This window comes from Pistacia vera, unplaced genomic scaffold (genome assembly GCF_008641045.1).
Source record: "Pistacia vera cultivar Batoury unplaced genomic scaffold, PisVer_v2 Contig65, whole genome shotgun sequence".
Classification (NCBI taxonomy): domain Eukaryota; kingdom Viridiplantae; phylum Streptophyta; class Magnoliopsida; order Sapindales; family Anacardiaceae; genus Pistacia; species Pistacia vera.
Window position 1 is genome coordinate 283,150 of NW_022196501.1, and position 17,731 is coordinate 300,880.

The window sequence follows — 17,731 nt, forward strand, 5'->3', positions numbered from 1 at the left end:
TATCAATTTTAAAAGACAACGTTATAACACGTTTTTCGTCAAATTGTTTGTCGGTAACATATATAAGAGTCAAATTTTACTTGGAATTGATTGGAAATAATTGGACAAATTGACATCAATTTCAGAAAGCATGGTTTTTTTGTTCTCATAACTGGCGACTATGACATATAGTTTAGAGTAATACTATAGTTATTAAGGATCACACAATTCATACACCGAATAACGTGACAAAATCATGACTACGATTATATTATGAATTAATTTAATCGATGGTTAATATACATCACATCATTCGATGTAAAAATTTAGTACGTATTCTTCGATAACTGTATTATTTTTTTTGCGTACGTTCATTATCATTCGTCCACTAGAACATGAAACAACACATAGGCCATAGCTATAAGAATCAAATATAAGAATCTTTTACTTGCTGAAAAACGTGATCTAAATATTAATTATTAAAATTGTTGTTTCAGAAATCACAGCAATTAAATGTACATACATGTATTTTAATTTGAAGTGACGGTGCCCGGTGGGGGTCAGATCTTGAAATTTTTAATAATTAACCCACGAGAAAAGATATGGCTGTGTTTATATCCGTATTTTTTGTACTATGCTATTCCTTCTTATCTAAATATTAAACTCATATAACTACTTTTCCCACCCAAGTTTGACCGCAATGACACTTTTTTATCAAAAAATTTTAAATTCATTTTTCTATCCAAACTTTATATTCCGATCAATTATCGGCCGATTCTAGAATCTTTACATACATCCATACATTATCATTCTCTTTCTCGATTATCACTCATTAAAACCCCTCAAATCTTACTTCCGCTATCTTGACAATCAAGCGATTTGTATTGTAACTGTCTCTTCTAAGTTAGATTCTGACCAATCTCAACCTCTAAAATCTAACTATCACACCAAAAGACACCAATTTCTTTTTTCAAAAGCTCCAACAGTCTGGATCGATTTTCTCTCTGTTTGACCATCGAACGAAAAGTGTATTCTGTTATAAACAAAATATATACTTTGGTGAGAAAGTAGTATTTTGAAACTTTTTAGATGGGAAAAATCGTTTCCTTATATTATACTATTAATTTATTGAATATATACTATTAATGTAAAAATATTAAACTTGTAAAATTAATTAAATTATTGGTTTAAAATCAAATCACATGGAGATAATTATATTATGCACATGATTTTGTTATCGTGATTGATGATTTCATCTTTATAGGATGCAAATGTCATATTAATACGTTGACGAAACAAAACCTCTCTCCAATATCCCACTTATCCCAAAAAAAAAAAAAAAAACATGTGATAAATATCCAATGGTTAGAAAACAAAACATGTTTTTCAAGAGCTCGGGAAACCTGGACGGTTTGGATATTACAGTTTGAGGTTCCGTATATAATATAGTTTGCACTTTATAAGATATTTCAATAGACTTTCTCACTTGAATCCCAATTATCCAAAAAAAAAAAAAACATGTGATAAATATCCAATTGGCTAGAAAACAAACATGTTTTTCAAGAGCTTGGGAAACCTAGACGTTCCGTGTGTTTTTGTTTTGTGATTAAGATGGTTTGTTATGAACGAGGAAGGTGTTTTCCTCCTATCCTGAGTCGTCTTAGAACATTAGAGACATATAGTTATTTTTTTTCAAATAATAAAATTCTGCTGATATTTCAAAATAATCTTATCATTATTAAGCCGTTAGAATTTATAATATGCCGGATAAATAAATAATAATAAATATTTACTTAATCAACCTACTTTCACAAAGATTTTTATTATTCTATAATCATATGGAAAATTTTGTTATTAAATTATGCCTAAGGAAGATTATATTTATATATTAACCTTTTATCAAATATATATATTTATTTTAAAACAACTGATTATTATAATAATTATATACAAATAATATGTAAATGATATTTATAATGTGATCGTCGTAGTGAAGACATCTCTTTGACACGTTACTGTGGTGAGTGGTGACTGAAAAACATTTATGTCTTTATTAGTAGAATAGCTTTACAGAATAATTAATAAGCTTCACGAGAAGAGTCATTTTCATGGTTAGAAACATCTCCCCTGTCTCTCACCCCGAGCCCACCTCTGAAATCCCACTAACTTATAACAAATCCAACTCTCTCCTCTGTACTAGTCAAAACTCATTTCTATGTTATGTTTTCACAGCCATGTGAACCACATGTGATGTTTTCTCATTCTACAAGTACTGCTCAATCGCTGTGGATATCAATGAAATTAAGTCACGTATGGCGACATAAAGAGACTGAGAGAGACAACTCAACGCGGAATATAATGTTGACTATTTGGACTAGTAGCCAGTCAATAAACCTTTTTTTATCTTTTGTATCAACTTCAGCTGACAAAAAATGGAAGATTAATTTATCTCTCTGATCCAACTTTTCAGGGTTAGAAACTCTCCCCTGTTTCTCACCCCGACCCACCTCTGAAACCCTCAACATTATATTAACAATCCAACTCTTCCTCAGCACTACTCAAAACTCTGTCTATACAATTCACTCTCTTTTCTTCGTTATGTTTTCACAAGCCATGTAACCACATGTATGCGTTCTCATTCTACAAGTACCGCTCAATCAACATGTAAATCCGAGTTCAAAACTGGAATCTATCGATCTCTGATTGAGGATATGCAATGAAATTAAGTCACAGTGTGGCAAACATAAAGAGACTGGAGAGAATATAATAAGTATTACTATTTCGACAAGTAACCAACTCAATAAACCCAACTACTCTTTCTTATTGTTCAGCTGCCAACTCCATTAATGTTTAATGCTTTACGAATCAAAACTTAAATGCAACTACTCTTTGTTATCACTTCAGCTGACAAAATGGAAGAATCATTTATCCTGATCCAACATTTCCGCCTACCTTTCATTGATGATTTTTGGACATTTCCCGCCTTTTTTAGCATTTGTTGAACTCATAAGAAAGGCTTGAAATTCGACAAATTATTCATGATAAGTCGCTTTCAATTAAATTCTGCTACTTTACAAGGGAAGATGTATACTTGAACAATTTGTTTGGACAAATCTTCCTAGCATTGACTCTCAAAATTCTATCGAAAAGGGTATGTTACGGTAGTAGAGTATATATGAAAAGAATGACTAGAAACTTGAAATAACTTCATCTGTGAAAGGGAATGGATAGGGTAAGCATACCAGCAATCCTAAGAGCAAAACTAAAATTCCAAGACCAACATACTTCTCCTCAGGATCTGTGATTTCCTCTGCGAGTGGAGCGATTGGTCCCCTCTGCAAGAAGAATATAAGTGCCACCCAGTAAAATGCTACATCGCTAAAAAGCGAGGATAGGCCTAGCAGCACAATGCAGAAACCCGTGAAGCGAGCTGAAGCCTGATAAATAATTAGCTTGATCATTACAAGTTTACCACACTCAAAAGTTTAAAGATTGTTTAACATATTAGATGAGGTACCTTTCTTCCCCATATTGCAAAAGATATTCGTCCTCCATCTAGCTCTCCGGCAGGAATACTGTTGATGGCATTTATAAGAAGTCCAGCCCAAGCCCAAATCAGTAGTGGGTTAACAGATATGGGAGTGCCCTCTTTGAGTACATCACCGAGTAGCAGCTTTGCTATAAAGGAAAAATCCAAAATCAGTATCATCGTTCTTTAACTATTTGAAGCCAAAGCTTTGGTAAGTCAGATAATAAACTAATTACTGAAAACAGAATAATGGATTAGCATTAGGGAGAGAAACACGTTACCAAAAGACAGATGTGACAGTAGTTTTTAAGCATGGGCCGATTAATAAATAATTGAACATATGCACACAGGATGATCCATCTTTGCATCCAATGTCTGTAAAAAGTAAAATGCTTACCTAAGCCCCCAAGAAGAAATGACTCATGAAACACTGAAGCATCAACGACGATGCCAATTCCATCGCTGGGAGGTAGGATGAATCCCAAAAGGAAAAGAACAAAACCCAAGGAAAACCCAGCTAAAGGTCCCGCTGCTGCCACCTTCAAAAGATCTTCGCGCTTTGGTACAATATTTGTTATCCTAGTTATGGCACCAAAAGAGCCTATCTGCATCAAAAGAATTCATTTAGATTTTATGTGTACCAATAAAATCAGAAAATGGATCAGTAAAAGAATTTTCAGAAGGTAAGAATTTGGACCAAAATGGGTACAAACTAAGTTGATTGCCACTAGGGCATCACTATTGATGTAATTTCCTTTCAAAACAAGCAGATATTGCAAGATCAGCACATATTTGCTCCATCAAAGTTGCCTTTAAACTGCATGCTAACACTAAGATTGGCTGCTACTGATGTGCATCACACTTATAAAAGATTAAAAAAAAAAATTGTGATTTTCACAATCAAAATTTAATTAATAGATGGCAGAAAAAGACTTTCCCATGCTAAATCTCAACGTCATCAAGAAGAGGGAGAGGAGGGGGAAAGGGAGGAGAAATCCTTCCAACATAAAGTTTAGAGTACAGAACAACAATCAATATATCACCTGCCAACTGGGAACAAAGAACGGCACCCCAAGCTTAACTCCAGAACTTTTTGCAACTATAATGTGGCCAAGTTCATGCACCCCTATAACAAGTGCAGTAACAAGAGCTCCAGGAAGGCCATCCTTTAACAAGTCGAGATTATCGAAAGTCGATCTGGAGCACAACAATCATTATGGTTGCAGTCAAGCAAATAAAAATGCAATTGATTTCACCTTAAGAAAAATATTAACCATTCAAAGCAAATGTTTACATAGCCACAGATCAGACAGACATAAACTGTGCAAAAATCATCAACGAAGGAGATAATTTTGTTGCATATTATTATAGGGTCAATCATATGCCAGAGTTTGTATTTGCTGAAGATTTGACAATTAAAAGACAGAAAAATTCTTACAATAAGTTGGACTGCAATGCAGGAACATTCCGAAGAAGTAATGTAAACACCGTGACTAACCCAAACGCACCAGCAGCAAACCACTCAGGAACAGCTGTAAAAAAATAAATAACATAAAACATAATGGTTTACAAGCTCCTTTTAAGTTTCGATAACAGGCATTTCTGACCATACTGTCATGCTAAGAAATTTCTGAAAATAGTTAGCATAAGTAATTATTTTTGCAAGAGCTAAAAATCACCAGTTGTCTCTGGTTGTAACGTCATCTTTGGAACTACAACTGCTACTGGTTTATCATCCTCTGGATTGACCAGAAGAAAAAGCTTATACAGATCTCCAAATTTATTCTGTGTATACATTGACCCATAATTAATTTTAGTAAAGATAAGTATAATATCTTGACAACATTAGAATGGATACATGCTGATCTCTACACCTGCAATCTCATTGATATCTTTTCATAGCTTTTCGCAGCCTCTCCACGTAGATTTCCTTTAAACAAAACTCCAGCCTAGCAGAAGTAAATCATCAGGTTCAAATAACTCCTAAACAACCCCATAAAAAATCAGCAGTCAACTTGAAAATAGAAACATAAACTGCCACAGATTGTCCTTTATATAATTCACAAGAATACTTTAGTTTCTTTAGAACCATATTATAAATGAACAGCGAATTACTAATTTTCAACGTAAAATTGTTATAAACATCAGGTTTCTAACCCAGGTTCCAAATTCCATAAGTTGTACCGTCTTCACTTAAATTTTTTTACACAGGAAATTTGCAAATAAGACATTAAAAGCTATCCAAATAATCTACTCACCTCGTATGGCTCCTGACTTGTCACGAAAAATGTATCAAAACCAAATACTTGATCTTTAAGAATGTCTATTGTTTCCTTGGGAAGCCTCATTGCTTCATCCAGTTGCTGTGGCTGTTCAGGAAATAAATGAAGAGAGGTGAAATAAGAAGACATGGAGATAATATTTGTGTTCTAATGCATGACACTTCAAAGCGGTAAGAATAATCACCTTTACACCTGGCAAAGGGGATCCACTAGCAACTTCAACATCATTGACATCCTGCATCAAACAAATATAATACAACAGGGATCAAAGGAACTAAAAATCATGCCCTACTCAACAAAATAAATCAATTTTTTTCTTCATCATCGGAAAGTAATGAAAACTAAACAAGTGCAAAAACTTTGAACAGACAACCTCTTCTGTAAGGAACTAGTGTTTATTTCCGAGTTCAAGCTAGCGCACTAGTAAGATCTCTTCAAGTTGTACAAAAGGTCTTGGGATCATATCCTAGCCACGACAATGTTTGTGTGAAAACTTGATGTCTCTCAGACAATCGGTCAGAAAGTAATGATCTAATGTGAGATTCAAAGAACATGAACAAGCTGATAGACTTAAATGCTACAGGAAAAAGTCAATATCTTATTCTATAATGAAATTTCCCGAAGCCATTACATTGAACAAGATTTCTACCTTGCAAATCAAGAAGTCTACGACAACAAAAGAAAATAAATATGAAGCAAATCACATCCCCACAATTTCAACTACTGAGGCAAAGCATGGAAAGTTGAATTCATCAGATAGCACCGACTAACCAGTAACTAAACCAATCAGCATGCAGCAAAAAACATATCTATTGACTAACATTTAGGTTAGCAATAATTCAATAAAAATCAGAAATAAATACCTGCACACCACCACCGAGACCATTTGTTTCTGTATCATTGTTGATTACCCTATTCACAGCATCAAGCTGCGAATCAAGCTCAGGTTTGTCATTTTTCTGATGGGTATCAGTAGCAGGTGGGTTTTCCCCATCTTCATTTATTTGTTTTTCCTGTATATATTCATATAAACTTCAATATCAATTAATGAAACACAAACATTTTGATAAAGGAATATGCTTTATAGGGCCAAAACCAAGCCCCAATCCCGAATTCAAAATACGTGCTTAAAAAAAAACCATACAAATGCATTTTATCTGCATTGAATCTTAACAAAGAATTTTGAACATTCAAAGACAAAATCACCTTATCATTATTGCTATCTGGTTCAGTATCTGTGTCAGTTACTCTACAAACAATCTCTCTCTTCTTCCTGCAAAATACACATTAAACACAATAATTCATTACTTGAGACACCAAAAAATAAATAAATTAAGAAACAAAAAAAAACTAAAATTTACCTTGAAACCTGGTATGAACTAAAACTTGCAAAACGACAGCGTTTTGAGCGAGGAACATGAAAAGAAGCTAAAAATGGCTGGAAACGAACATGGCAGCAAGAACTACACTGTGGCAACAAACTCAAGTTCCCGCGAAAACTTATCGTGATATTCATGTTTGTAATCGAAAAAACAGAAGCTTTAGTTGGATTGAAGCAACATTGGTGTCATGAAAGCTGGAGATTTTAAGGTTTTTGGGTGTAAATTTGGAGATTTTTTTGAAATCTTATCTTGACACTAAAACAACATTGGAAATTATCTGTTTTTATTTTCCTGGTTAAATACCCGCCCAATGATTTTTATTCTTTTTTATTTTTGGATATTTATAATATCAAAAGGCGAACCTGGAATTCCCAATCAGAAATTAACACGTGTCATATCATAAAATCGTGGACTTGGCTGATACTTTTTCTTGTTTGAAGGGTTATTTTAATATTATCAAACATTTGGTGGAAACTTAAAATCAATACAAGGAATTCAAGAAATTTGAGCCAACTCCAAAAGCTCAGAAAGGAGACTGTTCTTTTGAATTTTAATATCAAATATAGTCTTAGATAGTGTACTAATTTCATGGTAATTCCCATAAAGCAATAATTTTTTAACAATATCTTCCCAACTATTTTAATTTATATTGTTTTGCTTCAAGTCATTCCAAAAAAATTGTCTCCCATAAATAGGGGAAATGGTTAATACCATGTATTTACACTTTAAAGTGAGACCAAAATGCTACATATCCTCAGGCCTCAAGTCCCACCTAGTCTTGTGTATTTTCCACACAACCCTCCCAAAAAGGACCTTTTGTAACTCCTCAGAATGTGATGGAGTCCCAAAATCCACAAGCTCTGGCTCGTCCTGGCCATTGCTGATAAATCCATGGTAAGGTCTGCGCCTCCTAATTGGAAAGCCGTCTGCTGGTTGTTTGGACTCATTGGCGTTTGGAGAAGCTGTGAGTCTTTTTTCAGAGCTCTTGTCCAAGTTGATGTCTTGAGAGCTACCTCCTTCGACAGATGGTGGGACAAGGGTGTCAACGTTGTCATCTAGTAATCAAGAGCATAACTATGAAATTCAGAGGTATGGTTTTGATGCAATTTTACTTTAAATGAAGAAAGGAATTCAGAAGTCTATAGTACATAAAATGGGGCATGATCTAAGTGACTGAACTGCAGAGAAGGATTCTTTCTTCTACACTCTTAAGACACGAGAAAAAATGGAAAGCCACGTACCAGATTTGTGAATCACTAATGAAGTCTCAGAAATGCCATCCATCTGTGATGCTGGATCCTCAACTTCATTGGTTGGCAATGCAACATTTAAAGCCCCAGCACAGACAAGAGCCGAAGAGCCACTTGAAGATCCATAAATGGCTTCCTCCTTCGCAAGTTCTTTTTTCTTTTTTGAAGGGTAAAAAAAGGTAAACAATGTTGTCAATACACTTAACTAGCCTTAATAATACAATATTCTTACCAAAAAAAAAAAAAAAATCTTACTGGCAAAGAGAAGAGGTAAACTTAAACTACCATCACTTCTGGAAATTTTTTGGGAACTTGGGTATTTTAATTTTAAGTTATTACTTATCTATTTAGATTTAGTTTTCCTACAAAGAGGACTGCCCCATTACAAATAGCATCATATTTTTTGCTTTTAGTAAGACTTACTTTCAATAAACGGTTGAATAATGAAAGTTGATTTTCTTCCCAATTCAATCTGTTTACCTCCCCCTCTCTCTTAAACTCTCCCATTTCTTTTCTCTTTACTTCTCCCTATTTTTTTCCCTCCCTTCTTCTCTGCCGACCTTCTAATCAAGCCAACAATCACCTCCACCAATAGCTATAGTATGACAGAGATGACAATCTAAACAAGATGTATCACTATTTCAAACTAAACTAGGAGATCATAAAGTTAAACCTCGGTCAAACAAATACAAAGACTGGAAAACTAAATATGGATTAGAAAAAACTTGGGGCTGAAAAAGTGTCAGCAGATAGGGACTTAAAAGATAACTATGTAAATAAAATAGCAGCCAGTTTTATCATTATCATAAATCAAAACTTCAGCCTCCATTTTGCACTCAAGAAATTTAATGTTAGAAAGCAAAAACTCTGGATTTCATTTCTTATTTTATTTGGTATCCCAAATCCCAATAAAAAAAAAATGAAAGAGATTTGCTGAACAAAATGAATGATTACATAACACCTAAAATTAAAGTGAAGTCAAAACTTTCCCACCTCTCCCACATCAACAGCATAACAGAAAATAAAGACAGAATTGAGAAAAAAAAAATTACCTGCTGCTGCTGCTGCTCCTCTTGATCAAGAATGCTTTCAAGCAGGACTTGGTAAGAACTTTCTTCAATAAAGGACCAATTTCCAACGTAAAGCTAGACCAAAACCCACTCCACAATTTTTGAAGTCAAAACAAAAACCCATTTTCAAAAGCATTGTGAACATAATTAATTAATATATACTCACATCCAAAGTTCATTCACTTTTTGAGAACTAAGTCATCCTCATAACCATAGGTTCGCATAGCATTGACGCCGCAACCATTCGAGTGTTTTTCTGGAGAACCAACCAAAGAAAAATGAAATGAAAAGAAAAAGAAAAAACAAAAGACCTGTTGGGAAAAAGAACGTGGGAAAGTGAGGGAAATGTGAGTTGATTACCATTGACATTACCTTTCTTGGTCGTCTTCTTGGTGCCATTGTTAGTCAGTCTTTATGTGCCTTCAAAAAACTTAAAACTGTTTTTCACGAAAGATAACCCAAGTTGATTGGGGTTATGGTATTACGGAGGTTATGTCATTTTGTATTATTTAATTATCACGTTAGGTTGTCAAATAATATAAGAATTCGGTAATCTTTCGATACAATAATAGTTATTGTTATAATATTGGAGGTAATTTAATAACCTCAATTTTCTTAAATGTCTGAGATTATCAAGATAGTCTCATTTTTTATACAAATCTAATTGCAACTCACCTAAGCCATCACTCCCACCCACAGTTTGCTGCCTGTTGTCAACAAACCACTGCCAGCCGCTCAGAAGTGGTTGGATTGTCCCAAGAGGCTCCAATATGGCCGGAATGGCCATATTGGTGGCAAAAAACGATCATATCAGTAGACCTGGTCGGAAATGGTAAAATCTATTCTGGCCATTTCGGTCATTCACCGATTTATTCTAACTAATCACGTATTTTCTTAAAGATTCTCAATAACCTTCAAGATAATCTAATTTTCATTAATATAACGTTCCTAGTAATCTCATCCACTGAACTAAACGTATCCTAAAACAAATGTGCATCACCTACACAAACATTCCACACAATATAAACCCAAAAGAACATTAAAATTTCCGTGTTGAAGGGACCTATATTACCTGATTTATGGTTTCCTTCTTGTCGTAATTGGGACTTGAAACTCTTTCTCTGTTGTCGTGTTTGTTACCTTAACCGAAACAAAATGGAAGATGAGAAGGAATTTTCTAACATTATTTTATGTTTTTTAATGAGCCCACGCGGACACACAGAAAAACACTGCCTATCCAAAAAAATAATAAAACACAAGAACCCATTTTACAGTCGGGCACAAACCACAATAAAAAGAACGAAAAGAAAAACTAAACACGTGCTTGATTCTGTTGGCCATACAGAAATCTCTCCAAGACCGCTATGTCCAAGCTTCAAACCATGATTTTTACGGTTTGGGGTTCACAACTTTCTCCTCACTGCTTAAGCGCCACTGCGCCGGACTGACGATACAGAAATGTGGAAAGGCAAGATTTTTCTGGCCATTTTCCCAAGGACATGTGTCCTTTCCAAGGGTAATGCTTCCAAGAAGCTTCGAATAACATTTGAATTTTTATTTTATTTTTTAATAACAAAGACCTCCCTGCTTTAACTTAATTGCACTGCTGTCTGCAGGAGCCGGGACGAAAACTTTTTCGAAACTATCGCCTGAAAGGGATATTAAATTAAATTTTAAATCCCATAGTATCAGTAGACCTGGCAAAAGGGGCGGGTGAATCGGGTATGCGTCAGGTTCAAACGGATATAAATTCAATACGGGTCTATATACGGGTACAAAATATTAGTTGGAGGTGGAAAAGTAATCTGTTCGGCCCAGCCCGCGGCGGTTCATGTTTTGCGGGCTAGGCTCAACCCGCCCGCCAACAAGACGGGCCGGGTTAGGCCCGCCAATAGGGAAAGTGGCTGGCCCAGCCCGGCCCGCCAGCCCTAACCCGCCGGGTTAGGCCCGGTCCGGACCGGGTTAGCCCGATTTTTTTTTTGTGTTTTTTTTTTTGTTTTTGTTTTTTTAATTTATCTTTTCAAATAAATAATTATAATATAATTGTTTTTAGTTAACTTTTCAAATATCAATAATTCAATTCAATTCAATTTTTTTTTTTTGTTAACATTTCAAATATTAATTCAATTTTAATACAATAAAATTGTAATATAAGAAAAATTAGACTTATTCATTTATCAAAAAATAAAATAAGAAATTACAACAATTATTGCCTCGTTAAAAACCTCACCAAGAAAAACCCAATGGGAGAAAAACTTGGTAAAGAAAAAAGAGTCAATAATTGACAATTAATTTACAAATTACATTTTACAAAACAACTAAATTGGGGGTGGCTCACTAGGACCTCCCTCATCTGTATCATCTATATTACAAAATTGAAATGATTCTACTAAAGCATTGTCGATAACCTCGTATTGATCTTGATGGCGCGATCGTTCCCAATCTCGAAGACATGTGAGGACTTCAATCATTTTTGGAGCAAGTTTAGTCCTCCTTTCATTTAAAATCCTTCCACTTGCACTAAAGTTTTTGTTCGGATGAGACGGTTGAGATAGGAACAGCGAAAACATCCAAGGCAAGTCTTGATAACCGGAAAAATACTTTTCTGGCTCTCCAATACTCTAAGAGATCAAAGTGACTTGTTGAAAACATTTCGGGGGTTGCCAAATATTGTTGAAGTTCTTACTCTGCGACTCCATGGAGGACAGCATATTAGTTTGTTGTTGGTGGTGGTGGTGTGTCTGAAGAGGAGGCTGTGCTTCAGACTCGGGTCCTCTTCGGCCTATTCAGTGCATTCCAAGAGAATAAGTCTTCATTTGTTTCTTCTGCTACAGCTTCTCTGGATATTTCGCCTCTTTGCGACTGCGGGTTCCTATACTTTTTTTCATATTGGAAATTACTTCGAAAAGACTATTTTTTACCTCTCCTATTTGATTGATATATGATTCGTTTTGTAAATTTTCACTTAAATTGTCAAGACCATTTTCTAAACGTGCTAATTTAATTCTAGGATCAAATATAGCACCTAAACAATAAAGAAAATGAACGGGTCTCCAATATTTCAAAAAAAAAATTTCCATTGCCTTTATTGGTGCATGTAAAATTTCATCATCTTTGTTTTTTGTAAATAACTCGAAATTTTATAATTGCATGTATTACCAATGGACTAGTAGGGTAATACACACCAGAAAGTTGTAAAGTGGCTTGGTAAAAACATTTGAGAAAAGAATGAAATACTTTACTTCTTCCAATCATTTTCTACCAAGATGAGGACCTCTATTATTTGCTACAAAATAACTAATTATATTAGCATAAGGTAAACATGATCAAGCATTAAATAATATTATTCCATCTAACAGGCATATCTAATGCAAAAGTTCTAGGAGACATATTTGATTTATACAAGCTTCTTGAAATTCCCATTTCTTTTATTACGACTAGTAATCCAAGCTAAAGATTCCCTAATTCTATCAATATTTTTTTTAATTGTTTTCATACCACTTTTCACAATTAAATTAAAACATGACATGCACAACGTTGGTGAAAAAACTTCAAATTATTATATAAAAAATAATTATTTGAAAAAATTTTATAGCTTTACTATTAGAACTTGCATTATCTAAAGTTAAACTTATCACTTTATCAATAATATCATAATCTTCTAAAACTTCATAATTTTATTATAGATTTCTAAACCACATGATCCACATCCATTAATCTAAATCCAATAAAGATTTATTTAATTAAATTATTATCAAAATAATGACTAGTCACACATATAATCTTGTTTAGCTCTACCACTCCAAATATCAGCAGTTAAAGCCACACTAATATGACAAGTATGAAATTTATTTTTTAATTCTAATTTCATTTTTTTAAACTTTTATTAAATCATTTCTAGTTGCAGTTTTAGAATAACTTTTAATCCTGGAAAAAATGAATTTTGAACAAATCTTTCAAAATATTTATCTTCTCATATTAATAGGTTGATCAGATGCAGCATATATAAGCTAACTGTTCCCTATATACATCAGAATTATAACGCCAAGTAGTACCCATATTAGTTTTTGAGTTTGATTGCTTTCTCTATTTCCATGTTGATTAATATGTTTATTAGCATGCCTTTTTAAAGTACTAGTACCATTACCTGAATCAGCTTTAAACATTTGCACAATATTTGCATCTTGCTTTCTTGACTTGAACGCCATTTTCTGTCTCGTAAAACTTGTCGAAATGCGCCCAACGTCTGATGTGTGTCTGTTTTCGCTTCGACGGCAGTTATGATCCCGCCTCAGCTTGAGATGAATTGGAGAGGACGACGATTACGAGGACGACTTCTAGAACCACCGGGCGCTATTGGAATTGACGGCATATTTTGAGGTGTATCGGATTCTGAGACTGGATTGGGACAGCGGGACTATTTGAATCTCCTGCATTCATAGTAAAATCAGCGGGACTAGGACTAGGATATAGTTTTCTTCCTCATTGAAATTGATGGAGAGAAATATCTACCTTGTAACTTGTAGTTGAAAAAAAAAATGATGTAAAAGAAATAAAAATTAAAGAAAGAGATTTGGAATATGGAAATTGGAAATATGAATTGAAAATTGCAAAACCTAATAAAATAAAATAAGAGCAAATTGATAACAAAAATATTAAGAAATAAATGAATAATTGAAACTTGAGAGTTGAGAGAATAGAGATTAGAATGAGAATATGAGAAAATGAGAGAATTTGAGTTGTGAGAAAAATATGAGAGTTTAGGTCCAATTTATAGAAAAAAATAGGGAAAGAAAATGACGAAAAAGACCCCTCCAACGGCTATAAACGGCTGATTTCAAGGGTAAAAGTGTAATTGAAAAAATAAAAAATATTACAATTTTTTTTTTTTTTCGGGCCAACACCAACCCGCCAGCAACCCGCCGGGTTGCGGGCCTCTTGCAAAGAGGACAAATTAGCAACCCGGCGGGCCGCCGGGTTACCATTGTGTAACCCGGCCCACCCGAGGGTTGCTGGCGGGTTGGGCTCAACCCGGCCCGCCATTCAGGCGGGCCGGTTTGAGCCCTCTTTAACGGGCCGGGTTAGGGTTGCCCCCTAACCCGGCCCATTATTTCCAACTTGGACCTGTTTTATCAAGTCTAGGTATCAGTATTACTCATGACCCCTTGCTGTTAGTCACTTTTCGTTAGTTTTCACAGTGAATAGATGAATGACCTTAAAACCCTCACCTTCCCTCGAGCCCCATCTTTCTTCCTCACCATGCAAGTAACTCCCCTCCTCCCATGGCCAGAATCCTTCAACTCCTCCCCTTCACAACCCATGCAACACCGTCTCTAAATTTCAAAGAGGGAAACTCTTTCAAAACCAATTAATCAAACCAAAACTACACAAAATTCACAAACGAAATAACAAAAAAACCCATTCAAAGCCGCTCACCACCACTATAACGACACAAACGAAAAAAAAAAAAAAATTGACTCTCCCCTAAATCGTTTTAAAACCCATTTCAACAAACCATGATTACAGATTTTAACACATAATCCACATCACAACCCAAATTTCAAGGGAAAAACAACAACATAAATTTTGAAAATACAAAGAAAATATATGGCAGGGGTGCATAGGGCTTACTGCAATCACTTCTTTCAATTTTAGAACAGCCATGCATTTCATTAGCAATTACATTCAATATTTCAGGATATTACCGCGGTTATTTAGGTTGTATCTTCAGGTTGAAAAGACTGAATTCTTCCACAAGCACGCGAAACAAATATATGAACTAATTTAATAGATGAAAAAAAGATGTTTCCATAAGCTTTTTCTACATCCATATGATACTAAAGCAGATCGGTATTGCTTATCAATGAAAGAAAATCGTAAGAAATCCAGCCTGTCCGATGCCCAAAATTGATTTCCGTGACAAATTAATTGCTTAATTAGGCTACTTATAAATGTGGTTGTTGGGCTGAGCAAAACTGGATAATTATACCGAATTCAGCTATTTGAATTGGAATTCATTAGGATAACTGCAACATTACTGAGAATGCATTTGAATCGGTATTCAGGACGGAGGTGGTCACTAAATGCCCAAATAAACAGTCGCAACCTTCGGGTGCGTTTGGTTTAGTATTTTGGATAGGATTTTAGGGATAGTATTGGGTTATTGGATATGGGAGTATTACGAGGTAAATTTTAAAATTTTAAAAAAGCCCTTAGGTTTACTAATTTAACTAAAGCCCCAACATTAAAATGACAAAACACCCCCACCACCTGCAGTGTCAGATTCTGGCCACCACCGCCGGAATCTGGCCGGAAAATTTCGTTACGGCACAGACTAGTTGGATCTGTGCCGTAACACGTCGTTATGGCCTTTTCCGGCCAGATCCATGGTGGATCTGGCCGAAAAAGGTCATATCTACGGTCTGTTATGGCCGTCGACAGCCGAAAAGGCCAAATGAGGGCCATCTTTGGCCGTCGTTTTCGGTCAACGACGCCAAGATTTGGCCGTCATTGACCGTCGCTGACGGCCAGATCTGGCCTTTTCCGGCCAGATCCGTGGTGGATTTGGCCGGAAAAGGCCACAGCGGTGAACTTCCGGCCATTTCTGGTCGGAAGTTAGGCCTTTGTACAGATTCCGGCTATCACCGACGGTGGTTGCCGGAATCTGACAAGTTGGGTTGATGGGGGTGTTTTTTGTAATTTTTAAACTTTTTTTCAGGGGTATTTAGTGAAATTATAACCTTATGGGGTTAAAATGTAATTAAAAAAATAGGTAATATTTTTAGAATATTGTACCAAACATTATTTGGAGAATAGGATCCAGAATAGGGATAAAAATTAAACCAAACATGCAGGAAATTACTCTAATACTCTTTTTCCCGTCACATTTACTCAAACGTCTGTTAACTGCAGAATAAAATACTAGTTTTCGAAATTGACGTCCCTACTCCCTAACATGATAAAATTATAATTCTCCCTTAGCGTATTTAGGTTTTTTCCATATACATGATAAAATTATAATTCTCCCTTAGCGTATTTAGGTTATTTCCATATACATGATAAAATTATAATTCTCCCTTAGCGTATTAGGCTATTCATATGGCAGTAGTTAATTAATTAGTGGGTTAATATACTTACACCCGAGACAGTTTGGAAATAGTCACTTACATCCCCTGTCGTCTCTTTTGGTCGATAAAATGGATGGGAAAAGGGCAGGAATGACACTTGAACTTGCTGTCTCTTTTGGCCGATAAATTAATTATTGTGTTCGTATTTGTATTTATGTTTTAGTGTTTATGACTTTATGCATTTGTTTTCTATATGCTTGTTGGTTTTAAATTGATTTGAAAATGAGTTGATTGGGAACTCTTTTGTTGAAATAAATTGAATATGAAGTATTCGGTTGTGGGAGTTTAACTGCAAAAAATAAAAAACTGTAGAAATTGTGAGGGTGTAACTACAAAAATTGAAAACTAGAGTGAGAAAATGCGAGTACCTGCATGTCAACCTATACCCGCATAAGGTAAGGTACAGGTCCAATATTTTGAACTCGTATAGAATCAGTCATTTTTTACCCGTACCCATTAGACCCAATCCGTACCCACCCAACCCAACCATTTTGTCAAGTCTAGCTAAAATGGATGGGAAAGGGCAAGAATGACATTTCAACACGTTAAATTGGTACATAAAAGACTTGAACCCGTGGCCTCTAATTATAAAATTAAACACGTTAACACTTTGCTCAAGGCATTTCATATAGCATTTATTTGTATAATACATAAACATTAATATGAAAATCTAACAAAGCTTTTTTGTGAAAATATTTTATGTTTAATTATCAAATTTAATATATTTAAAGTAATATTAGAGATATTAAATTTCATATTTAAAATTATTGAAAAAAAGTTAAAGTTAATATAATTAAAATTTTGACAAAGATATTTTATCAAAAAATTTAATATTTTGATTTTTGACAAATAAATCATGGGCAAATTTGTAACTACATCGATCAAACTTGGCCTTTCATCTATTTTTAATGGCAAAAGAGACGGCAAGGGTGTAAGTGGCTATTTACAAACTTTTCCAAATATAACTTCTTTTATCGATACTTTGAGGCGGTGTAGGTGTCAATAAACTTTAATTACTGGAACCCCAAACAAAAGTGAGCGGCGATTCCTGCTTTGAGGAGTGGAAAGAACATGACTGAGAAAAGGCTCTTTTACTTATTCATTAAAGAATT

The 17,731-nt window shown here is 34.7% G+C and overlaps 2 protein-coding genes across 2 annotated transcripts; both read right to left on the reverse strand.

Moving 5' to 3' along the window:
• Positions 1-3,002: 3,002 nt before the first annotated feature.
• On the reverse strand, positions 3,003-7,475 carry LOC116111782 (probable zinc metalloprotease EGY2, chloroplastic). The gene is made up of 12 exons (XM_031397931.1): positions 7,152-7,475; positions 6,997-7,063; positions 6,654-6,803; positions 5,975-6,025; positions 5,767-5,877; positions 5,383-5,457; positions 5,188-5,293; positions 4,947-5,040; positions 4,552-4,705; positions 3,906-4,113; positions 3,497-3,657; positions 3,003-3,416 (listed from the first exon to the last, which is right to left on the reverse strand). Exons 1-12 carry the CDS (start codon positions 7,304-7,306, stop codon positions 3,168-3,170), a joined length of 1,581 nt encoding a protein of 526 aa, XP_031253791.1. The 5' UTR covers positions 7,307-7,475; the 3' UTR covers positions 3,003-3,167.
• Positions 7,476-7,799: 324 nt separating this feature from the next.
• LOC116111742 lies at positions 7,800-10,279 on the reverse strand. Its single transcript, XM_031397889.1, has 5 exons — positions 10,168-10,279; positions 9,687-9,748; positions 9,475-9,567; positions 8,414-8,579; positions 7,800-8,227 (listed from the first exon to the last, which is right to left on the reverse strand). The coding sequence occupies exons 1-5, from the start codon at positions 10,277-10,279 to the stop codon at positions 7,917-7,919; spliced, it is 744 nt and encodes a 247-aa protein (XP_031253749.1). The 3' UTR covers positions 7,800-7,916.
• Positions 10,280-17,731: the final 7,452 nt, after the last annotated feature.